At 46.1% G+C, this 25,944-nt stretch overlaps 1 protein-coding gene across 1 annotated transcript; it reads left to right on the forward strand.

Annotated features, from left to right (window-relative positions):
• The first annotated feature begins 358 nt into the window (after positions 1-358).
• Positions 359-22,985, forward strand: LOC144491822 (SLAM family member 5-like). Its single transcript, XM_078210117.1, has 3 exons — positions 359-395; positions 1,240-1,581; positions 22,654-22,985. Exons 1-3 carry the CDS (start codon positions 359-361, stop codon positions 22,983-22,985), a joined length of 711 nt encoding a protein of 236 aa, XP_078066243.1.
• Positions 22,986-25,944: the final 2,959 nt, after the last annotated feature.

Genomic DNA, 25,944 nt, shown 5'->3' on the forward strand with positions numbered 1-25,944 from the left:
AGTGTGAGGAGCCTATTCATGCCCGCAAGCCAACCTCTGAGCTCTACGGGCACCATTGCATAGGTGCTCTGATCTCCCAGCACATTGTGTACAGTGTGTACACAGTACACTGGGACACCAGTCAGTCCCCACCAGTCAGTCCCGGACATCATACCCCATCCTGGCCAATTCCTGATGGATAGCGCACCCCCCTCCCCACCCCGTCATTGCACCGACCTATCATGGGCCTGTCCCCTTCTAGCCCCAACCCCTTGGCACTGCCCATTGGCAGTGCCAGGCTGGCACTGCCTGGCCTGCCCCCAGCTCTTGTCATACCAATGAGGCAATCACGTCAGGTGCCCGTTAATGGGAAGCATACATGATTCTTGCCAGTGAGGACCTCCACCAGCGAGGAGGTAAGGACAAATGAGCCCGGACTATTGCATCCAGAACTCACTAATCATATTTAAATCAGGTGCTGATTCTTTGCCTCCAGCCTGATCTTACCAGCTTGCCACACCAATCGACCGGAGTGGCAAGCCAGTAAGATCACTCCCCTGCCTCTGCCCGCCTGCGCCCCCCCCCCCCCACCCCACCCCCCAACCCCCCACCCCCTGCCCCCTGTAGTTGTTCAGCTATAACTAGATGTAAACAGACCAAACTGCTTTACAGAGAGCCAGCATGGACAAAACTGGGCCAAAGGCCTTCATCTGTACTGTAATGAATCCTTGGAACTACTGAGTTTAACACAGAGCATCGAGGCTATTCAGTCTCCCATCTCTTGGTATACTGACTTGAGCACAAAAGTATTGGGTGGGCTTTTCTGCCCCCTCCGGCAGCAGGTTTTCCAGCAGCGGAGGCGGCTCGCGACTAGACGCGGTGGGATTTTTGGGTCCCACTGATGTCATCACCATTATGTGTGGTTCATCTCATCCCGCTGCAAGGGAACCCGCAGAGGGGGGCTTGTCTTCAGCAGAATTGGAAAATCCAGTCGGCACAAAGGAATGTAAAGTCCTGCCCATTGAGTGGAATTTTCCACCAGTGGGATTTTCCACTCCTGCTGAAGTCAATAGACCTTTGGTTTGCTACGTTTTCCAGCCCCTCCGTGATAGGGCCATAAAACTAGGCTCAATATTTACTTTTCCCTCAACCTTCACTCATCATGAGTTCATAATACGTTTTATTGTTCTCAGACTTTGTAACACAAATTTGATTTGTACAATATATGTTTGTGTTTTTCAGTATTCTATTTGTTTGTAGAAAGTGGAGAAGCATTACTCACCAGACCTGATACCATCACTAATGCCACCACAGGAGAACAGGTCCAGTTCCCTATACAGTACAATGGCACTGGTCAATATGATGTAACATTTAGATTGAAATTTCCCGTGGCGTTTAACATTTTAACATGGAAATCCAATAGTCCAGAGAAGCTGTACATTGTGCACCCACTGTATCAGCACAGAGTTGGAATTTACAGTGATTTGGTGGGGCTGAATGATGTACATGTTAATGACACTGGCGAATATGAAATACAGATTAACTACTATGGGATAGAACTGAAAAACCGTGATGAAAGTACTTTCAGGATGGAAGTATTTAGTGAGTAATTGAAACTGAACTACTGTTAATGTTGAGGCTCCCTCCAGCGCCCCCATAGCCCGATCGCGGCCTTCACAGCAATTCTCAGACCAGCCCTGACCACCCCCCCCCCCCCCCCCCGCTCCAGAGCACCCCGATGTCCAGGCCTCACCCCCCAGCAGTGGCGATCCCCCAACCCCCCTCACCCCGGCAGACCCCCCCCCCCCCCCCCCACCCCAGCCTGCCTCAATCGCTGCCCTCCCTCCATCCCAGACTGATCCTGTCTGCAGAGTGGCAGTGGGAACCCCGCACCCCCACTCATCATCCCTAGGGCCCGTCCAAAATAGGCCCTGCCCCCTTGGCACTGCCCAATGCCCGATGGGCAGTGCCAAGGTGCCCCCTGGGCATGGGCACTTTGCCCCTTGGGCAGTGCCAGGGAGCACAGGCTGGCACTGCCAGGGTGCCCATGCCTGGGGGCAACCCCCCCCACTGCACGACCCCCTGGGGGGCCCCAATTGCCCTCCCCTTCATTCCAGTGGAGTCTCCCACTAGTTCCCTGAACGTGGGAAGCTCGTCTGAACCCCGCTGGAGTGAAGTACTCCTGGCAGGGTGCGAGATTCAATCGGGACCTTTCATAAAATCCCTACAGTGCAGAAGGCGACTGTTCGCCGGCTCTGGGAGATGCTCATGCGTTCCCGGCGCATGCACAAATCCCTGTTCAAGGCCGGAGAAGCACAGCTCCCACCGCAACCCGACAGAAAAGTTGTAGGTCGCAATGGGAGAATCATGGCCCATGTTTTTATTCAAAAGAATTATACCAGGAATGGGAACTTTTAATTATGATGCCTGGTAGAGAACCTGGAGCTGTTATTTTCAGAACAAAGAAGTCTGGAATGGTTTGGCAAAAATAGTCAAAATTCTGATTTTTGATGTGAAATCAGTAATAAATATTTCCACTCATCAGTAAGTGCATAGATTTATCATCAACAAAGTAAAGTCAGAGATTAGAAGATTTATTTTTCTGCTGTGGGTGTGTAATGATGTGGATTCCCTCACCAGAAACAGTGGTGAGAACTGAATAAGGGGAGTATAGTTCTCGAGAGCTGGCACATTCAGTATGAGCTATATTGTCTCCTTCCATTTCATAAAATTCTGTAAATTTATTTCAGGTAACATAGACCATTTGATGGTCCTGATTCCTGTGGTGACAATAGTTTTGGTTTTTACGATCGCGTACCTTAAAACAGTTCATTCTAAAAGCGGTAAGTATTACATTTCAAATCAGCGTAAAAACAAAAAAAAAATACAGACACTGCTGCCCGATGATCTGTTACTTCATTATCTGACACTATTTGTAGAGAAGCTGGAGGCTTTAATTTGAAGAATGTTTATCAATGAAAAGAGTGATAACATTTATCAACCAATTGATATATGGCGGCATGGTGGCACAGTGATTAGCACTGCTGCCTCACAGCGCCAGGGACCCGGGTTCAATTTGGCCTCGGGTCACTGTCTGTGTGGAGTTTGCATGTTCTCCTCATGTCTGCGTGGGTTTCCTCCGGGTGCTCCGGTTTCCTCCCACACTCCAAAGATGTGCAGGTTAGGTTGGTTGGCTATGTTAAAAAATATAACCAACCCTTAGTGTCAGGGGATTAGAATGGTACACACAATGGGTTACAGGGACAGGGCCAGGGTGGGACTGTTGTCAGTGCAGCCTCGATGGGCCGAATGGTCTCCTTCTGCACTGTAGGGATTTTATGAAAGAAAACAGGAAGAGATTATTAAGTCTGGAATGTTTTTTTCCCTGCAATGGTCCGATACACAATTCCCAACTACACAGACAATTAAGTCACACCATTGAATTTCAGCATTTAAAATAACTAGTTTTAACCTTAATGGCTCTGGCTGAAATGACCTGATGGCATATATTTTTGCTTAGATGTATCATGTCCCTTACAAACGTGTCAGCGTTTCACTTTCCAACCAGCAGAGCTAGGTGCAGCACTGGCCTAATCACAGTGGGCTGTTCATTGTATTTATGGAGCATTCCTGCCTTGTAAACATGTTCATTGATGTTCGTTACATGTTTTTCAGATAAACTGATAGAATCGTCATCTAGCAACAGCGCTCTCGTGTGATTTGTTGATCATCTCCTACAATTCACTCAGTGGAATGAATATATATTATACTTATTGTGGGAAGTGTTTGATGAGCAGATTGCAGTCCTGTTGTGTTATCAGTAGCTTTCTGTATTATTGCAACAAAAATGCTCAAGAATTTCAGATGGAAAATTGCTAATTAGTTTCATATGATAGTTAGCAACAAGTGTCACCGGCTTCATAGAAGTTTCATAGAATCCCTACAGTGTGGAAAGATGCCATCCAGCCCATCCAGTCTCCACCGACTTTCCAAAAGAGCATCCTAGTCAGGCCCTCCCCTCCACCCTATCCCAGTAACCCCACACATTCATCATGGCTAATCCACCTAACCCACACATCTTGGGACTGTGGGAGGAAACCGGAGCACCCGGAGGAAACTCACACAGACATGGGGAGGATGTACAAACTCCACAAAAACTGTCACCCAAGGCCAGAATTGAACCCGGGTTCCTGTCTCCATGAGGTAGCAGTGCCATCCAAAGAAGGAGGTCATTCGGCCCATCAGGGGTGATTTTCTGACCTCACTGTGCCTGGCGCAGATCGTGTTGATCCTAATAAATAGCATGGGGGTCTAAAACTCGGTTCCACGCTGGGCGCCAAATAGTTTGCAATTGTCCCAGTCCCTTTCTACTGGCGCAAACCAGATCATGCCCAGAAAGGGCACAATGCTGATTAGCATGAGATTGACTGGGTTTCAATCTCATTAGTGAGTTTGGCAAGTGATCGTCTCCCCTCCCAGAATGTTCCGGTAGGATGTTACAAGGACGCAAATCACTACTGGTCCCTTCAAGTGTGGTTCAGGAGCAACAGGGTGAGCAAGGAGGAGAGTACCACTTAGCACCAATCTCCAGGGTGCAAGCATGTGGGTCAGCTGCTGCCATGTTGCTGGATGGGATGGGGGCCTGCCACTAGGGTAGGGCTTGTTTGGCGAACAGTCTCCCTTACCTTAACCACCTTGCTGGTCGAGGTTCTCCCCAGCGAGTCCCCACCAGCGGAGACCAGATGTGATGGCCTCACTGGGAGGATCGGAGGCCATTGAAGCCTCCTGGTGGTTGGGGGCAGCATTGAGCAGTGCCCATGGGACAATGCCAGACTAGCAGTGCCTGCTTGGCACTATGGCACTGCCCACTGGGCAATCTTGCACTGAACATCAGACACCATTACTATCCCAGGGCAGTGCCAATGGGGTGGGACCTGAATTGGGGTGGAGTCTGGGGGTGGAGCTATGAGAGATCCATGGAGTGGGAGGGGGCAACATTGCCAGGGTGGGAAGGAACAGGGGAACTCTGCCAGCATGGCGATTGGCGGGGGGGGAGGGGGGGGAGAATCTCTGCAGAAGGGGTGGTGAGCGGGGAGCGAGAGAGGGAACACTGAAGATGGGGGGCAATGTCTGTGAGATGGGTGAGGAGTGGGAGATCGGTACAGGAGGCAACTGAAGGAATCCTATGGAGTTTCTCATGGTGAGGAGGAAGATATTGTATAATAATGAAATAAATGCTTATTGCTTGAATCTGCTGCTCAGGTAAAGCTGTGCTTTTACAAGCTATCTGTTCAAGGAAACAAAGTTTAATTGTTGGAAATGAAGAATTTTGCAGCTGGGTTAGGAGCTCAAAGTTCCAGCTCCACATCCAAAACCAGCATTAAATTTATTGTTTAGGTAAAATTTAAAATGCACCTGTGGGGAAGATTTTATTTTAATTTATTTACTCAACTATTTAAGACGTTTAGTTTTAAATTGAATGAGATATTTATTGTCTGACTACTTTTGAACTGAATTATGTGCTTGTTAATCATTCTCTCCCTTGGATGTTTTTTCTCTATAAACCTGGTGATTATTTATTCAACAAACAGGTGATTTTTCCCATTCCGCCCGCCATGGGAATTGTAGCGGGTGAGGAGCAGACCATGGAAAGGTCCATTGACCTCGGGCAGGATATTCTGGTTTCAGAGTGAGCACGGCCGGAAACTCCTGCCCATTTTTGATGCAGTCCCTATTAGATTTGATATTGATGTGATATTTCTGGTTGGCGAATGATACAGCTTGTGACTTTTACATTACGCTTCCCATTTTAATAATAAAAGTTGCAACACAGCATAGTTAGAAATAAATTATGGAGGTACAGAGTAATCCTTTGCAAAAGCATAGCATTCTCGTATTTGTTAAATGGCAAGGATAGACTTTACTATTAATCACTGATGCTTCCCAACAAACAGCAGAGAACGAAGGTGCAAATTAAATTATTGCCATATAGTGACTGTGGGAGGAGATTCCTAACCAGTCTGTAAGATTTATAGGCAGAATTCAGTCTTTTAGAGGACAAGTGATCAGTAAAGAGTTAAATGATTCATAAGACAGCAAACACAAACAGTTTTACAAATATGTGAATGCAGTAAGACAATCAAAACAAGTTATGATTTCAAAACATATATGTTGATATTTTACGATATTTTAACGTATTTCAAATGCATTGTTCACTTTGGTCAAAGCTAGGTTACTGAAAGGCATGGTGGTAAAAGTCAATAGTTTAAAGCCAAAGGTCTGGGAACCAGTTAGTCAGCAGTAGTCTTATCGGGAAGGTTCCTAAAAGGAAACGTATGTTGCAACAATAATGAATGGATGCATTCATTGCCCAAGCATAAGGATCAATATGCCTCTGGACACAGGAACACATATCTATTGAACTTGGCAGTGAGCCGGTGGGAATGTCCACTTTGACCTTACGGTAGCATCTGCCATTACCAGGTAACAAGGAAATAGTCAGAGCCAAGGGGATGGCCACGTCCGGACTCGAAGGATGAATAAAATATCACCTTTCTATTAAGTACCATATGGTTGGCTGAGGTATTTGACAGAGATTAGTACTGATGCAGGACTACTAAATTAAATTGATTTTAAGCAAATGAAAGGTGGAATTATTCATTAGAAAAAAGTATAATTGATCTGTATTTGACCGTATTTCACATCTTTCGGAGAGGTTCTGTCACTCTATTCCCAGAGCTATTTAACCCTTCGTGAGTCTCCGGTCGGCTGTACGTTTGTTTGTTCTGTGCCTTATTTGTTCAATAAACTTTGCTACATCTTTGCACAGAGATATTTGCCTTGTGAGTTTTGAGTTGTCTGAATTAAGACACAATTGGCCACCTTCAAATTTCCCCACAACAGTGACCAATTGGGCCAGTTTTGGTGAATTCACTGACAATCCAAATATTCCCAATTTGGGTATGATACCTTTCTTTGGGTTCTACTTGGCATGTACCAGCACACACTTTCCCAACATTACTTTGTGGTCATTGCTGTGTTAATATAATGGAGGCAAATCTTTTGCCAGATGAGCAAAGGCAAGAAGTGGTTTTCTTCCAGGATTATGTCAGATATGCCTTGAGGAAACATTGGAGGGGATTTTGTCGCCAATGTTCGCCGTGAGCACAAACAGCAACACGGGTGCAAAGTCCAGTGAGAGTTGGGAAATGAGGTCTCACCGGCAGATGGGGTGGGAGGGTAAGGGCAAGCCCAGGCAGTGCACTGGCAATGTCCTGGCATGATTGGCTGCTCACTGTGTACCAGCCTTTATCTGCTCTGGACTTCACATACAGGCTGTGCACTCCCATGAAAATCTCAACATCATCCATTATCAAGCTCTTTAGGAGCTCCTCAACCACCTTAATGGCCTTATTAGGAATTGGAAGGGATCACAATCCTGCCCTGCCTCCAACCTAACAAAGGGTCACCCAGACTCAAAACGTTGGCTCTATTCCCTCTCCACAGATGCTGTCAGACCTGCTGAGATTTTCCAGCATTTTCTGTTATTGTGACTAATATTTTCCATCCTGACTTCCTCTGATATCACCCCTGGCTGTACCTGAAAGTTCAGCCCTACATTAGCAACAGGAAACAGATAGGCTTACAATCAGCTCCAGGTCTCACTTGAAGAAGATCATTAACATTGATATTAAATTATCAATAATCTGTCTGCACGACAGGTTAATTCCAGATCTAATAAAGCAAACACTTAAACAAATCATTTCAGGAAAACAAGAATATTGATTCAATCACCAACATTGAAAAAGACAATTCATTTTAAGTTATTTTAACAAAACGTGCCTTTTTCACTGAGTATGGACGAGTGCCAGTCAGGTGTTGAAATGAAGACCTGCAAAGAATAAACCTCCAAACAATGCCAAGCTCCACCCTGAACCATAGCACGTATAGGACAGGTATTTTTCATTTACTGGAGGCATGTTCAAGAAAAGAAGTTGCTGATTGTTGAGTTCCTTAACAGTATCAATGATATACAATCAAATGGAAATGGGAAAGTAGGTGAGTGTGTGGAGATTGGAAAGCAGCTCCTGGACAGGAGGGAACCAATCCCCTCAAACACGAGCCGGTGAGTTTAAACAGACAGTAATGAATGTGCCTGAATTTAGCCTGACTATCACTGAGACATTGCTCAATCACTGCCATTCAGCATTACGGTGGCACAGTGGTTAGCACTGCTGCCTCACAGTGCCAGGGACCAGGATCAATTCCGGCCTTGGATCACTGTCTATGTGAAGGTTGCACTTTCTTCCTGTGTCTGTATGGGTTTCCCCCAATCTCCCTCTGTACTGCATTGGAGTGCAAGTCTTGATTTTTGTACTCCCGGCCTGGAGTAGGACTTGTAGCCAGAACCTCATGATTCAGAGACAAGGGGTGGGATTTTCTGGCCGCGCTTGCCCCGAAACCGGAAAATCCCGCTCGAGATCAACAGATCTTTCCATGGTCCGCCCCTCGCCCCGTGGCGGGCCTAACGTGAAAATTCGCCCCAAGAGCTCTATCAACTGACTCATGACTCAGAAATGCAGCCTTTCAGCAGCCTTCAATTTGACTGTGGTTTGTACACAAAGGAGTTAAAAATAAGCTGCATTTGTTCAGTTTTCTATGTGGCTGCATGTCAGAGAGAAAAAGCAAATAATTAACCCATGACAAGTAAAACCACATACAAATATCAAGCAGTCACAGCAAGTTAACATATAGGTGCTGCGAGCAAAGAGGAAGGAAAATGATATGTTGTCCTTTTTTGAAAATGACTTAGGTGTGAAAAGAATGAAGTTTTGCTTCAATTGGACTGGAATTTGGTGAGATCATGTCTGGAATACAACAAGCTGTTTTGTGGATAAACTTGTTGGTGCAATGAAATCTTCATTAGATTTGAGCCCTGGATGACAGGGCTTTCTACAAATAAAGATTTAGTGAAATTAACCTATGTTTCCTGGGATTTTGAAGATTAAGGGATCATTACTTTTGAAATACATCAAACTCTTCAGGGATTTGTGAGGGTACAATGAGAGACTTCTCCCCCTTTCTGGAGAATATAGTCTTGGGCCATTGAGGCTGAGATGAGGAGAAATGTCTACAATCAGAGGGTTGTGAATATTTAAAATTCTCTAATGCAGAGGACTATGGATGTTCAGTTGTTGAGTATATTCAAAGCTAAGATTGATAGATTTTTGGACACTAAAGGGAATCAAGGGGGGAAGGACAGGAAAGTGGCATTGTGAGGGAAAATCAGTCTTGATCTTACTGAATAGTGGAGCAGGTTTGAGGGGCTGTATGGCCTACTCCTGCTATTCATTTTGTTCTCAGACATTGAAATTTATAATGGCAGTTGAAGTATTTATGAGGTTGCAATGGGCAAATATATGAATGCGGAAGGAGTTCCACAACGTGTAGTTGGGATCAATAGCATGGATCCATTTAAAGAGAAATTAGATAAATGGGTGAAAGAGAAAGAAATGGAAGGTTAGGCTGAAGAGATGGTGTCAGGGGGAGGGTTTCAGATTCCTGGGGCATTGGGACCGGTTCTGGGGGAGGTGGGACCTGTACAAATTGGACGGGTTACACCTGGGCAGGACTGGGACTGATGTCCTAGGGGGAGTGTTTGCTAGAGCGGTTGGGGAGGGTTTAAACTAATATGCCAGGGCAATGGGAACCTATGTAAGGAGTTCGAGGAGGAGGGAGCAAGGACAAAATTTGGGGAGAAGGTTCCAAGTACATCAAAAATCAGGAAAAAAGTTAAAAGGAAGGAGAACTCAGGAGATGTTATTAATGGAAGTGTAGAATTCAAAAATCAGGTACAAAAACTAGCATAAGGGCACTTTATCTGAATGCTCGTAGCTTTTGAAGCAAGGTAAATGAGTTGACAGCACAAATCATTGCGAACGAGGATGATTTGGTGGCCATTACAGAGACATGGTTACAGGATGGTCACGGCTGGGAATTGAATATCCAGGGGTATCAAACTGTTCGGAGGGACTGACAGGAAGGTAAGGGAGGTGCTGTAGCTCTGATATTTAAGGATGATATCAGGGCAGTCGTGAGAGATAATATAGGTTCTATGGAAAAAAGGTTGAATCCATTTGGGTGGAAATTAGAAATAGTAAGGAGAAAAAAATCACTGATAGGCGTAGTCTATAAGCCACAAAATAATGACATCATGGTGGAGCGAGAAATAAACAAAGAAATAACTGATGCATGTAAAAATGGTACAGCAATTATCATGGGGGATTTTAATCTACATATCAATTGGTCAAACCAGGTCTGTCAAGGCAGACTTGAGGAGGAGTTCATAGAATGTACCCGCGATAGCTTCCTTGAACAGTATGTAATGGAACCCACAAGGGAGCAAGCTATCCTAGATCTGGTCCTGTGTAATGAGACGGGAATAATTAATGATCTTGCAGTTAGGGATCCTCTTGGAAGAAGCGATCACAGTATGGTTGAATTTAAAATACAGATGGAGCGTGAGAAGGTAAAATCCAATACCAGTGTCTTGTGCTTAAACAAAGGAGACTATAAAGGGATGAGGGAGGAGTTGGCTAAGGTAGACTGGGAGCAAAAACTTTATGGTGGGACAATTGAGGAACAGTGGAGGACTTTCAAAGTGATCTTTCACAGTACTCAGCAAAAGTATATACCAGTGATAAGAAATGACTGTAGAAAGAGATAATCAGCCATGGATATCTGAGGAAATAAAGGACGGTATCAAATTGAAAGAAAATGCATACAAAGTGGCAAAGGTTAGTGGGAACCTAGAGGATTGGGAAATCTTTAAAGGTCAGCAGAAAGCCACGAAAAAAGCTATAAAGAAAGGTAAGATGGATTATGAGAGTAAACTAGCTCAGAATATAAAAGCAAATAGAAAATGTTCCTACAAATATATAAAACAAAAAAGAGTGGTGAAAGTAAACATTGGTCCTTTAGAGGACGAGAAAGGGGGATGTAATAATTGGAAATGAGAAAATGGCTGAGGCATTGAACAGGTATTTTGTGTCGATCTTCACAGTGGAAAACACAAATAACATGCCAAAAATTGATGACAGGAAGGTTATGGCAGGTGAGAACCTAGAAACTATCATTATCACGAAAGAGATAGTGTTGGGCAAGTTAATGGGGCTAAAGGTAGACAAGTCTCCTGGCCCTGATGGAATGCATCCCAGGGTACTAAAAGAGATGGCGGGAGAAATAGCAAATGCACTAGTGGTAATTTACCAAAATTCGCTGGACTCTGGGGTGGTTCCTGCAGATTGGAAAACAGCAAATGTGACGCCACTGTTTAAAAAAGGAGGTAGACAAAAGGCAGATAACTATAGGCCGGTTAGCTTAACTTCTGTAGTAGGGAAAATGCTTGAATCTATCATCAAGAAAGAAATAGCGAGACATCTGGATATAAATTGTCCCATTGGTAAGACGCAACATGGGTTCATGAAGGGAAGGTCATGTTTGACTAATTTGGTGGAATTCTTTGAGAACATTACATGTGTAGTGGACAATGGGGAACCTGTGGATGTGGTGTATCTGGATTTCCAGAAGGCATTTGACAAGGTGCCACACCAAAGGCTGCTACATAAGATAAAGGTGCACAGTGTTATGGGTAATGTATTAGCATGAATAGAGGATTGGTTAACTAACAGAAAGGGTAAATGGGTGTTTTTCTGGTTGACGATCAGTGACTAGTGGTGTGCCTCAGGGATCAGTGCTGGGACCGCAATTGTTGACGATTTACATAGATAATTTGGAGTTGGGGACCAAGTGTAGTGTGTCAAAATTCGCAGATGACACTAAGATGGGTGGAAGAGCGAAGTGTGCAGAGGACGCTGAAAGCCTACAAAGGGAGTGGGCGAGGGTCTGGCAGATGGAGTACAATGTTGGTAAATGTGAGGTCATCCATTTTGGTAGGAATAACAGCAAAATGGACTATTATTTAAATGGTAAAAAATTGCAGCATGCTGCTGTGTAGAGGGACCTGGGTGTCCTTGTGCAGGAATCTCAAGGAGTTGGTTTGCAGGTGCAGCAGGTAATTAAGAAGGCAAATGGAATTTTGTCCTTCATTGCTAGAGGGATGGAGTTTAAAAACAGCGAGGTTGTGTTGCAACTGTATAAGGTGCTGGTGAGGCGACACCTAGAGTACTGTTTACAGTTTTGGTCTCCTTACTTGAGAAAGGATATACAGGCAAGGAGGGGGTGCAGAGGAGATTCACTAGGTTGATTCCCGAGTTGAGAGGGTTGGCTTATGAGGAGAGACTGAGTAGACTGGGGCTATACTCATTGGAATTCAGAAGAATGAGGGGAGATCTTATAGAAACATATGAGATTATGAAGGGAGTAGATAAGATAGAAGAAGGGAAGCTATTTCCACTGGCGGGTGAAACTAGAACTTGGGGGCATAGCCTCAAAATAAGGGGAAGCAGATTTAGGACTGAGTTGAGGAAGAACTTCTTCACACAAAGGGTTGTGAATCTGTGGAATTCCCTGCCCAGTGAAGCAGTTGAGGCTATCTCATTGAATGTTTTCAAAGCAAGGATAGATAAATTTTTGAACAGTAAAGGAATTAAGGGCTATGGTGAACGGGTGGGTAAGTGGAGCTGAGTCCACAAAAAGATCAGCCATGATCTTACTGAATGGCGGAGCAGGTTCGAGGGGCCAGATGGCCTACTCCTGCTCCTAGTTCTTATGTTCTTATGTCTATAGGATTAAATAAAGTAAGATGAGTGGAGGGTCATGTGGAGCATATAAGAACAAAGAAAATTACAGCACAGGAACAGGCCCTTTGGCACTCCAAGCCTGCACCGACCATGCTGCCCTACTTAACTAACACCCCCTACCCTTCCGGGGACCATATCCCTCTATTCCCATCTCATTCTTGTACTTGTCAAGACGCCCTTTAAAGGTCACTAGCGTATCCGCTTCCACTACCTCTCCCCGCAACGAGTTCTACGCACCCACCACTCTCTGTGTAAAAAATCTGCCTCTCTGTGTATATGGGTGTTAAACTCGCATGGAGCAGTGAACTGCATGGCCTGTCTGCACTGTAAATATTCATAGAAGAATCATAGAAACTCTACAGTACTGAAAGAGGCCATTCGGCCCATTGAGTCTGCACCGACCACAATCCCACCCAGGCCCTACCCCTACATATTTTACCCACTAATCCCTCTAACCTACACATCTCAGGACACTAAGGGGCAATTTTAGCATAGCCAATCAACCTAACCCGCACATCTTTGGACAAATATTGTGTTCCATAATCAAATAACTGATCTGCTGTGCTGTTGCTCCCAAGTATTCAGGACTGGGAAGAGCTGGAATTTACAGAAGATGAACCTCTGCTTCGAGGCTGGCAAAAGGATTGCAGTGATAGAGTATTCTGGAGCAGAGTGTGATTAAAATGTGCATCTGAAGAGCACCTTGTGTCTGAGTTTCAACCATCACCATCCTATTTGAAGCAGGTATCAGTTTAGATAGAGTTTATTTTAGTTATAGAATCATAGAATCCTACAGTGCAGAAAGAGGCCATTCGGCCCATCGAGTCTGCACCAACCACAATCCCACCCAGGCCCTATCCACATATCCCTACATATTTACCCACTAACCCCTCGAACCTATGCATCCCGGGACACCAAGGGGCAATTTAGAATGGCCAATCAACCTAGCCCACACATCTTTGGACTGTGGGAGGAAACCGGAGCACCCAGAGGAAACCCACACAGACACGGGGAGAATGTGCAAACTCCACACAGACAGCGACCCGAGCTGGGATTCAAACCCAGATCCCTGGAGCTGTGAAGCAGCAGTGCTAACCACTGTGCTACTGTACCGCTGGTCAAGTGTCTAACACAGAAACTCACCAATGTACTGAAAAATCTCTAAACAAAGGTGCTGAGAAACCGACACAGGGACAGTTCCTGATTTTCTGACATGAAGTACACAGGGTCTCCCTTCATCTGTGCACACTCCATTTACCGTCATTCAGAAACTAGTTTGCAACAGCCAAGTCACGGGAACCTTCAATTATATGTAGATCAACAAGTAAGCTTCAATAAACTGAAACCAGCTTCTGAAGACATCTTCAGCCACAACTAACCTTCTGCAGGTTGCTCTTGTGTGGTGCTATATTTCTAGAATTCCTTTCCTCCAGATATGTTGCGCGGTGAAGATATTCATCAGTATTTGCTCCATGGTCGACATTGTGCAGCAACAGTTCGCAACTATTGAGCAGGTGGCAACACAATTGGTGAGCTTGGCCATAGTACAGTGGGACCAAATCTCAGGATTGCTCCCACTACCGCCACATAGATTTTCTTGTCCTAACAGTAAAATGTGGTAAAATTCCATTTTAACCTATGAACTTTTCGGAAGGAATTTTAAAACCCACTGGATAACCACCGTTCCAAACTCACACTGAAGGACCTTGTGATAGAATCATAGAAATCATAGAAACCCTACAATGCAGGAAGAGGCCATTTGGCCCATCGAGTCTGCACCGACCACATTCCCACCCAGGCCCTACCCCTTTATCCCTACATATTTACCCGCTAATCCCTCTAACCTACGCATCTCAGGACACTAAGGGGCAATTTTTTTAGCATGGCCAATCAACCTAACCTGCACATCTTTGGACTGTGGGAGGAAACCGGAGCACCCGGAGGAAACCCGGAAACCACGCAGACACGAGGAGAATGTGCAGACTCCACACAGACAGTGACCCAAGCCGGAAATCGAACCCAGGTCCCTGGAGCTGTGAAGCAGCAGTGCTAAACAGGGAACAGGAAACATAGGAACAGTGAAAATTAACGGTGATCTTCACTGCAATTGGTACCGCATAATGTTTGGCTACTATATTTCCAAGATTTTGTGGATGTTAGTACATCTCCATTTCATTCTCTTTGATGAGACTGCACCACCTCCCCCTCCAACCCCCCACCCCCCCGATGCATGATTTCTTTATTCATATCCCATTTCCAGTCCAAATATATGTCTGGCAAATATTCATCCCTCGATCAATATTACCAAAAGCAGATTATCTGGACATTAGCCCATTTCTGTTTGTGGGATCTTACTCTTCTAATTTGCAGCTGCTTTTTCTTTGTTGCTGTGGTGAACCATTGTTGGTTCCCACCAGGTAGTGCTGAGCCATGGTCTGGCCAGTACTATGAGTCTGTATATATGTTACTGTTGGGGTTAGGGTTGGGCTGTTCTACCTGTTAATATAGTCCTATGGTACACCCCAGTCGGCTCCGCCTCCTGGGAGAGGTATAAAGGTCACTGCTCTGCCTGGCGACCCTTTAGTCTGGGATCGTATACTGTATATAGTAGCTCTGTTATTGTTGGCAATAAAAGCCTTTATTTCCCGAGTACATCCCGCCTGTCGTGTGTTATATCGCGCATCAATTTTATTGCCAACAAGTAAATTCTTTTGAAAAAAAAAACGACAAAAGAAAACATGGAGCAAATGCTTAAACCCGAACGGCTTACGTTGGACCCACGTGCGGCGGGAGCATCGAACACTTTCGACTTCTGGTTGAAGTGTTTCCAAGATTACCTCGACGCCTCCACAGCGGTCACTGACGACGCCGACAGACTCCGGGTCCTCCACGCGAGGGTAAGCGACGCTGTATACTTAGCGATCCGTGGGGCCACCGACTACAAAGGGGCCCTCGAGCATCTCAAGAAGCGATACAACAAACCGCTGAATGAGATCCATGCTCGATACCTTCTAGCCACTCGACGGCGGCAGCCCGGCGAAACGACAGAACAGTACACATGCGAGCTTCAGCAGCTAGCCAGAGCCTGCAACTGCAAGTCAGTGTCGGCAGACCAGTACATGAGCGACCTAGCTCGAGATGCGTTCGTGGCGGGAATCGGCTCGTCGTACATCCGCCTTCGGCTGTTGGAGCAAGGTAACCTCGATCTCACTAAAACCATAGAGTTAGCTGACGCTCTAGAAACGGCCTCCAAAAGTCTGGCGATGTACCCCGACGACCACGTGGAGACAGTGTGGCAGGGGCAGTCGCAGACTCCACTTCATTCAGCGGGACCGAAAAACTGCGCGATTGCGTTCCCAGCCTCGGACCTGACGACGGCAGCAGCTCCAGGTGGCCCGCGGTGTTACTTCTGTGGGGGGGGTGAAACACCCTCGGCAGCGATGTCCAGCTAAAGCGGTGTTGTGCTCCGCCTGCGGCAAGAAGGGGCATTATTCCAAAGTATGCCAGTCCAAACCTCCATCCAAGAACAGCAGTGCGGCGTGTGACTCCATGGAGCCGGCCTCCTTGTCTTCTGCGTCTTCAAGGTCTTCTACCACGTGCAATTCCAGGACGTCGCCATTCCGAACGACGGAGTCGCAAGACACGTGCGACCTGCAGGGGCCGCAGGTTTTGGCGCCATCGTCCACGTGCGACCTATGGGGGCAGCCATTTTGGTCGGCACCGACCGCGAATGACCAGCAGGGGTCGTCATCAACCATCTCAGCTGCCTGCAGTTGCACCCACGAACCAACGGTGGCGTCGATCATCCTGGACCAGGCCAAGCCTCACAGACTCGACAAGTCCATAATGGACCTGCAGGTAAATAGACGCCCGATTTATTGTTTGTTTGACAGCGGGAGCACGGAGAGCTTCATTCACCCTGACACCGTGAAGCGGTGTGTTCTCCGGATTCGGACTGTCAAGCAGACAATTTCGATGGCGTCAAGGTCCCGGTCTGTCACCGTGTTAGGGAGATGCGTGGTCAATCTGACGGTGCAGGGCACGGTTTACGAGAACTTCAGGCTCCTTGTGTTACCGCACCTTTGCCCGCCAATACTCCTAGGACTAGATTTTATGGTCCACTTGAAGAGTGTAACCCTGCAGTACGATGGGCTACTCCCTCCACTTTCAGTGGGAGACCCGCAGCCTCTAAATTGCCCAATGCGCTCCACATGTAGTCTCTCAACGCTTAGGATTACCACACCCTCCCTATTCCAGAATCTCGTGCCAGGCTGCAAGCCCATCGCAACAAAGAGCAGGCGTTACAGTGCTGAGGATCGGATCTTCATTCGATCTGAAGTTCAGCGGCTCCTCAAGGAAGGGATCATCCAACCTAGCGCTAGTCCTTGGAGAGCGCAAGTCGTGGTGGTTAAGAATGGGAACAAACCCCGGATGGTCATAGACTATAGTCAGACCATTAACAGATACACGCAGCTGGATGCGTATCCCCTCCCGCGCATATCTGACATGGTCAACCAGATTGCGCAGTACCGGGTGTTCTCCACCATCGACTTAAAATCTGCTTATCACCAGCTCCCCATTCGCCCAGAGGACCAACAATACACGGCCTTTGAGGCGGATGGTCGCCTGTACCATTTTCTAAGGGTTCCTTTTGGTGTCACGAATGGGGTCTCGGTCTTCCAGCGTGCTATGGACCGAATGGTGGACCAGAACGGACTGCGGGCTACCTTCCCGTACCTGGATAACGTCACCATCTGCAGCCATGACCAGCAGGACCACTATGCCAACCTTCTTAGATTCTTACGCACTGCATCTCGCCTGAATCTGACCTACAACAAGGAAAAGTGTGTATTTCGCACGCGCCGCCTAGCTATCCTCGGATACGTGGTGGAAAACAGGGTCCTTGGCCCTGATCCAGACCGTACGCGTCCGCTCCTCGAACTTCCCCTGCCCACTAGCATCAAAGCACTGAGAAGATGTTTAGGCTTCTTCTCATACTATGCACAGTGGGTTCCCAATTACGCGGACAAAGCCCGTCCGCTCATCAAGTCTACCTCTTTTCCCCTAGCAACAGAGGCTCGCTTAGCCTTTGCAAGAATAAAAGCCGACATCGCGAAAGCCACGATGCACGCTATCGATGAGTCCATCCCCTTCCAGGTGGAGAGTGATGCATCTGATTTCGCCCTGGCCGCCACACTTAACCAGGCGGGCAGGCCCGTCGCCTTTTTCTCTCGCACCCTCCAAGGCCCTGAAATTCAACATTCGGCGGTGGAAAAGGAGGCCCAGGCCATTGTGGAGGCCGTTCATCATTGGCGCCATTACTTGGCCGGAAAACGGTTCACTCTACTCACGGACCAGCAGTCCGTGGCGTTCATGTTCAACAACACGTTATGGGGTAAGATCAAGAATGATAAAATCTTGAGGTGGAGAATCGAACCCTCCACCTACAATTATGATATCATGTACCGTCCAGGGAAGCTCAACGAGCCCTCGGATGGCCTGTCGCGTGGAACATGCGCTAGTATGCAGGAGAATCGATTGCAGGCTCTCCACAATGACCTCTGCCATCCGGGGGTCACTCGGCTCTTCCACTTCATAAAGGTCGGAATCTACCCTACTCGGTGGAGGATGTCAGGTCCATAACCAGAAGCTGCCGGGTATGCGCGGAATGCAAACCGCACTTCTACCGACCTGACAGGGCACACCTCATTAAGGCCACTCGTCCCTTCGAAAGACTGAGTGTGGACTTTAAGGGCCCCCTTCCCTCAACAGATCAGAACGTGTACTTCCTCAATGTGGTTGATGAGTACTCACGATTCCCTTTTGTCATTCCCTGTTCTGATATGACCGCTGCCACGGTTATCAAGGCATTTCGTGATCTTTTCACCCTGTTCGGTTACCCCTGTTATATCCACAGCGATAGGGGCTCGTCGTTCATGAGCGATGACTTGAAGCAATACCTGCTCTCATATGGGATTGCCTCTAGTAGAACCACGAGCTACAACCCAAGGGGTAACGGACAGGTCGAACGAGAGAATGCTACAGTCTGGAAGGCTGTCTTACTGGCGTTGAGGTCTAAAGGTCTTCCAGTCTCCCGTTGGCAAGAGGTACTCCCTGATGCGCTCCACTCCATACGCTCACTCCTGTGTACGGCAACCAACGCTACTCCTCATGAGAGAATGTTTTCATTCCCTAGGAAGTCTTCCTCTGGGACCTCATTACTGTCTTGGTTGACGTACTCAGGACCTGTCCTCCTGCGGCGGCATGTTAGGACCCGCAAGTCCGACCCTTTGGTTGAACAGGTCCATCTCCTCCACGCCAACCCTCAGTATGCCTACGTGGCATATCCTGACGGGCGAGAGGACACGGTCTCGATTCGAGATCTGGCGCCAGCAGGGGGCTTGGAAACCCCTGTCGCTCCCACACCTCCTGTTAGGGACCCCCCAACCATTTTTTCCCCTCCTGACACGGCGCTGGCAGTATCGGGACCACCACTTAACCCTCTTACTCCCGTGTACAGCTTGCCTGAGTCCAGGAGATGGTCGCCACTTCAAGGCGTGCCCGAGTTCAGCGGATTGTCACCACCTCGGGGTCTACCGGCCCGTGAGGCACTGGAGGAGTCGCTGGACACCGCCTTGGAGAGAACGTCACCGCGATTGCCTGAACCGGTGTCATCGCCGGTGTTGAGGAGGTCACAGCGACGGTGCGGTCCCCCAGACCGTTTGAACTTATAGACAGATGAACAATTGTTCTGTGTTTTGTACCCCGCCGGCCTTTGTTTTCAAAGGAGGGGTGAATGGGGTGAACCATTGTTGGTTCCCACCAGGTAGTGCTGAGCCATGGTCTGGTCAGTACAATGAGTCTGTAGATATGTTACTGTTGGGGTTAGGGTTGGGCTGTTCTACCTGTTAATATAGTCCTATGGTACACCCCAGTTGGCTCCGCCTCCTGGGAGAGGTATAAAGGTCACTGCTCTGCCTGGTGACCCTTTAGTCTGGGATCGTATACTGTATATAGTAGCTCTGTTATTGTTGGCAATAAAAGCCTTTATTTCCCGAGTACATCCCGCCTCTCATGTGTTATATCGCGCATCAGTTGCATTGCTCTTCAAACGCTCTTAATTTGCTGTAAGATCTTGGAAGGCGATATGTCAGTGCAAGCTAAAAGCAAAATGCTGCAGCTGCTGGAATCTGAAACGAAAACAGAAAATGCTAGAAAATCTCAGCAGGTCTGACAGCATCTGTGGGGAGAGAATAGAGCCAACATTTCGAGTCCAGATGACCCTTCGTCAGAGTTAAGAGCAAAGAAAATGTTTAGAGGATCATCCTCCGCCAACTCCAACATGATTCCACTATTCAACACATCTTCCCCTCACCCCCACTGTCAGCATTCTGCAGGGACCATTCTCTCCAGGAAACCCTGATCCACTCCTCCATCACACCCAACACCTCACATCCTGCCCACCGCACCTTCCCACGAAACCGTAGAAGGTGCAACACTTGCCTCTTTACCTCCTCCCTGCTCAACATCCAGGTCAAGTTAAAATTTAAGTGAGAAAGAAGGATGATAAAATGGATGAATAAGATGAAATAAAATAATTGGGAATGGGGTGAAGGTGGAGGGGAGAGTTCATGCTCTGAAATTGTTGAACCCAAAGTTCAGTCCGGAAGGCTGCAAAGTGCCCAATTGGAAAGTGAGATGCTGTTCCTCCAGTTTGCGTTGGAGTTCGCTGGAACATTGCAAAAGGCCAAAGATGGGCATGTGGACAGGAGAGCAGGGTGGTGTGTTGAAGTGACAAGCGACAGGAAGGTCTGGATCCTGCTTGCAGATGACCCAAAGGTATTCAGCAAAGCTAATGATTATTTTTTAAACTGTGTATTAAGTAAACTATTGGATCAAAAACTTTGGTTAGCATCAGTAATGCAATACATATATTTGCAGTGAATTAAAATTTGCAATGCACTGAAAAGAATTTGTTTAATTATTAATGCCTCTCTGAATCTTTTCTATTCAGTTCCAGGCAGGTTTAGCAAGATTTCAGCTTATCTGTGGAAAACTGGAAAAAGTTGCCATAACTACAGAACCACCTTGATAAGGGTCAATGGCAGAAAACAAATAGCGATTGTTTTTTTCACCAACAGCTTGCTCAATTTTAAGTTACTCTAGTAGTCTAGTGCAACAAATCGGGTGCAAAAACAAGTACTTAGGAATAATCAACGCTCAGTTAGGTAACCATTGGGTTGATAAAGTGAACATGCTGAGACCAGCTTGTTCAATAGGGAGTGGCACTGAGGGTAGTGTTATGGACTTCGTGGCTGAGATGAAAGAGTGTTCCTCATGGGAAATATTACTGCAGTATTTCCTAATTAAATATAACTACTCTACCATTTTCAGTCATTGTTTATGGACAAATTAGATTATGCATATTGGTTTGTAAATACATGGAAAACTTGACATTCCAAAACATACTGCATTCAATTGTTGAACTTTATACTATCTGCATTGCCTACTAGCCAATTTATCAATATTGCTGACATAGAATATATCATCAGAGAATGGCTAATTAAAGATAGTTTCGAAAATTACTTTGGATTCTCTTCATCAGATAAATTCTTTAGGACAGACCTTAATTATGCATTATTAGTTGCTGTATTGTATCAGCATGTTCTTGTACAAATAAAGATACAGGATTGTGTTGAGGGGCTGGATCAGACACTACTAAAGCAGTCTTTGTAAGAAAAGTCACATTACATAAGAAAACACTTCGCCATAATTTATTGTTACCTGAATATTGTCCATCTCTTTCCCAAAACTGTCAATGCAAAATATCAACTTGGGTAATGATCAATGTCAGGTTATACCATTTGGATTTTCCTCATTAATCGGAATAATACAATTGTAAGGATTAAAAGCAGAAAATCTCAGCAGCTCTGGCAGCATCCGTGGAGAGAGAACAGAGCTTACTTTTCAAGTCTGGATGACTCTTTGTCAAAGCTAAAGAGAACTGGAAATAGGATGAGGTTTATACTGTTGTGGAGGATGGGGTTGGAGCATTAGGGGCTGAATAGAGGGCCAGCAATAAGTGGAGGCTAAGGAGAAATTGACAAAGATGTAACGGACAAAAAGACAAAGATAATGTAAATGGCGGTAAGTATGACTAAGAAGGGTGCTGGTAGTGGGACATTAAGAGATCAAAATATGTCAATGGAAGACAAAGGTCAGCATTGTGATATAGCAGCACTTCCCTTCAATCTGGTCTATTGCATTAACTGCTCACAATGCAGTCTCCTTTACACTGAAGAGACTAAACACAAACTGGGTGATCACTTTGCTGAACACCTTCAGTCCATCCACAAGTAGGGCTCAGACCTTTCTGTCGCTTGCTATTTCAACACACCATCTTACTCTCATGTCCACATGTTTATCCTTGGCCTGCTGCAATGTTCCAGTGAAGCCCAACTCAAACTGGAGGAACAACGCCTCATCTTCTGATTCGGCACTTTACAGCCTTCCAGACTAAACATTAAGTTCAACAACTTCAGGTGCGAACTCTCCCATCAACCCTCATCCCATGTTTTATTTATGTAATTTATTTTCATTTCTTCCATTGATTCACTTTTCCATCCCATTCCACTATTATGCTGTCCATCTTTTTTCCTTTACCAAGAAATCCATTGTCTCCTGCTTAATGCATCAAATGGGTATATTTGTAAAGTACAAAAACAATGCACATCGGGATCTCTCAGTCTTTAACATTAATCCATTTAAAACACAAAACAAAAAGCAAAGACTTACATTTGTGTCTTAGTTTATCATGTGTCTTGGAGATGTTTTGCAGGCCATCAAACTGAATGAATTACTCTAAAGCGCATGGATTTTCTTGTGTAGGTTAATTATTATCTGTATATTTCAGAACCAGTTTCCCAGCCTGAGACAGGGATTCTTGGTAACTGTTCGAGTTTACCAAATATCACTTTGAGCTGCTCTGTCTCCAAAGAAACAAATGTTCTGATTCACTGGGAAAAAGTGTCTTTGTCTGGACCTCCCTCTGAGATATACAATGGGACAGTTCTTGTGATAGACCATGTTACAGAAGAAGAGCAACATGTGTACAGATGCATAGCAGAAAACCCAGTCAGTAACACAACCAGCGACCCTGTGACTGTCGATCTACATAAAGGGTCCAAAGTCTTTGGTGATAACTTAACAAATATCTATAACGCAACATCAACATTTTATTTATAATATGCACAGGAAATGCTGGAAAAGTCTCAGCAGGTTAGGCAGCATGTGCGCAGAAAGAACTTTCCAGCCATTCACACCAGCAGGACCTTCCAGTCTCGCTGATGGTGAACTATTGCCATGGATTTCCTGGTGGTGAGCATTTAATAGGAAACACTGTTAACAACATTGGGACCAGAAGATTCCGCTGCTGGTTAGTGGCGGACCACCTCTACCGCTGCGAAACACGTGGTGGCAAATCCTGCCTATAGAGTTAATACCCAGAATTTACCAGCCCCTCGATGCCACAGGTTTTCCTGTGGCAGAGCCAATGAACCATTGGAATCATCATCAGTGGGACCGGATAATCCAAAAATTCCAACCGATGTTTCAGGTCTGTGATTTTTCAACAGAACTAGAAAAGTTAGCGATATAATCGGTTTCATGCAAGGGATTGGATAGGACTAGGGCAAAAAGATGGTCTGTGGAAAACAAGAGATATTCAATTATGGAAAAGTTCATCCTCTGGGACCAAAGGGAATGGAGATGAGGCAAGCAAAGAAACAAAGGGGTAAATTTTGCACTTCACAATAGCATATAGGAGTCTGACTCAGAATTGTGTGGTTTGCCCACTCCTGCCTTTAAAAACGCCAGATAAAGAACAGGATTTTCCAATCCCGACATTGGTAGTCATCAGCGGAGGCAGGACAGAAAAATTTGGAGAACTACAACGGCCCTTTAAATTTTCACATCCACCCATGATGATGCCCACCAGTTTAGAGACAGAAAATCCCACCCAGTGCGACCAATTAGTGACTGCCCAACAGGAAGCCAGCCAAAAGCAGTAACCAATGGTGACCAGCGTGCCTAATCGGTGATGAAAAGCAGAACATCCAGGGGGCAGGCCATTAACTGGAAGCAGGTCACAGCCACCCATTTAAAGGGATCCTGGCACAGGATTGTGGCAGCTGCAACAGAATTGACGCCTGTAGGCTGAGGGGTGGAGACTGGAAGTTTTAATTTGGAAATCGCCTGACTTATTGGAGTGGCAGCAGCAGGTGAGAACTTGTTTTTAAATGTGGCTGATAGTGAATTACTTGGGATCACTGCCAAGGTAGAAATAACATTGAATAACATTGAATTGGCTTTGATCTTTGTGTCATCATTGTCTACAGGAACAATGCCAGAAGACTGGAGGATAGCAAATGTTGTCCCCTTGTTCAAGAAGGGGAGTAGGGACAACCCTGGTAATTATAGACCGGTGAGCCTTACTTCTGTTGTGGGCAAAGTATTGGAAAGGATTATAAGAGATAGGATTTATAATCACCTGGAAAGGAATAATTTGATTAGGGATAGTCAGCACGGTTTTGTGAAGGGTAGGTCGTGCCTCACAAACCTTATTGAGTTCTTTGAGAAGGTGATCAAAGAGGTGGATGAGGGTAAAGCGGTTGATGTGGTGTATATGGATTTCAGCAAAGCGTTTGATAAAGCGCTCGAAGGGCCAGATGGCTTACTCCTGCTCCTATTTCTTATGTTCTTATATTCTTATAAGGTTCCCCATGGTAAGCTTTTGTAGAAAATACGGACACATGGGATTGAGGGTGCTTTAGTGGTTTGGATCAAGAATTGGCTAGCTGTAAGAAAACAAAGGGTGGTGGTTGATGGGAAATATTCATCCTGGAGTTCAGTTACTAGTGGTGTGCCACAGGGATCTGTTTTGGGGCCAGTGCTGTTTGTCATTTTTATTAATGACCTGGATGAGGGCATGGAAGGATGGATTAGTAAATTTGCGGATGACACTAAAGTCGGTGGAGTTGTAGACAGTGCGGAGGGAAGTGGCAGGTTACAGAGGGACATAGATAGGCTGCAGAGCTGGGCTGAGAGGTGGCAAATGGAGTTTAATGCGGAAAAGTGTGAGGTGATTCATTTTGGAAGGAGTAACAGGAATACAGAGTACTGGGCTAATGGTAAGATACTTGGTACTGTGGATGAACAGAGGGATCTGGGTGTCCATGTGCATAGATCCCTGAAAGTTGGCACCCAGGTTGATAGGGTTGTTAAGAAGGTGTACGGAGTGTTAGCTTTTATTGGCAGAGGGATTGAGTTTCGGAGCCAGGAGGTCATGCTGCAACTGTACAAAACTCTGGTGCGGCCGCATTTGGAGTATTGCGTACAGTTCTGGTCGCCGTATTATAGGAAAGATGTGGAAGTGTTGGAAAGGGTGCAGAGGAGATTTACCAGGATGTTGCCTGGTATGGTGGGAAAATCGTATGAGGAAAGGCTGAGGGGCTTGAGGTTGTTTTCGTTAGAGAGAAGAAGGTTAAGAGGTGACTTAATAGAGGCATACAAGATGATCAGAGGATTAGATAGGGTGGATAGTGAGAGCCTTTTTCCTCAGATGGTGTTGGCTAGCACGAGGGGACATAGCTTTAAATTGAGAGGTGAGAGATATAGGACAGATGTTAGAGGTAGGTTCTTTACTCAGAGAGTGGTAAGGGCGTGGGATGCCCTGCCTGCAGCAGTAGTAGACTCGTCAACATTAAGAGCATTCAAATGGTTATTGGATAAACATATGGATGATATTGGAATAGTGTAGATTAGAGGGGTTTTAGATTGGTTTCACTGGTCGGCGCAACATCGAGGGCCGAAGGGCCTGTACTGCGCTGTAATGTTCTATGTTCTATGTTCTACACCTGTCCCATTCCCTATACCAAGTATTTATGAAAGGACTGATATTTTAATTCTCTTTGTCTCACAGATGGGTGAGGGAATGGAGCCTGCAGCTGCTGAGGAGCCCAGAACAATGACGGCAACATTGGCTTCCTCCAGGCTGTGTGGGAGGCCCTCATGCCTGTGGGCAGGAAAAGGAGCGCTCCTAAGCACATCAAAGAAGCCTGGATGGAGGTCACAGCAGAGGTCAGAACCTTTGGGGTCATCCAGGGAATATGGATAGAACATTGTGAAAGGCTCAGTGATCTCTGGA

This window comes from Mustelus asterias, chromosome 3 (genome assembly GCF_964213995.1).
Source record: "Mustelus asterias chromosome 3, sMusAst1.hap1.1, whole genome shotgun sequence".
In the NCBI taxonomy this organism is placed as follows: domain Eukaryota; kingdom Metazoa; phylum Chordata; class Chondrichthyes; order Carcharhiniformes; family Triakidae; genus Mustelus; species Mustelus asterias.

Bases quoted from the DNA above. Each gene is read 5' to 3' on its own strand.
- LOC144491822 (XM_078210117.1), top strand. From the start codon at position 359: ATGATTCTTGCCAGTGAGGACCTCCACCAGCGAGGAG. The intron at 396-1,239 runs GTAAGGACAAAT...ATTTGTTTGTAG, and splicing joins GGACCTCCACCAGCGAGGAG to AAAGTGGAGAAGCATTACTC. The intron at 1,582-22,653 runs GTGAGTAATTGA...TGTATATTTCAG, and splicing joins TTTCAGGATGGAAGTATTTA to AACCAGTTTCCCAGCCTGAG.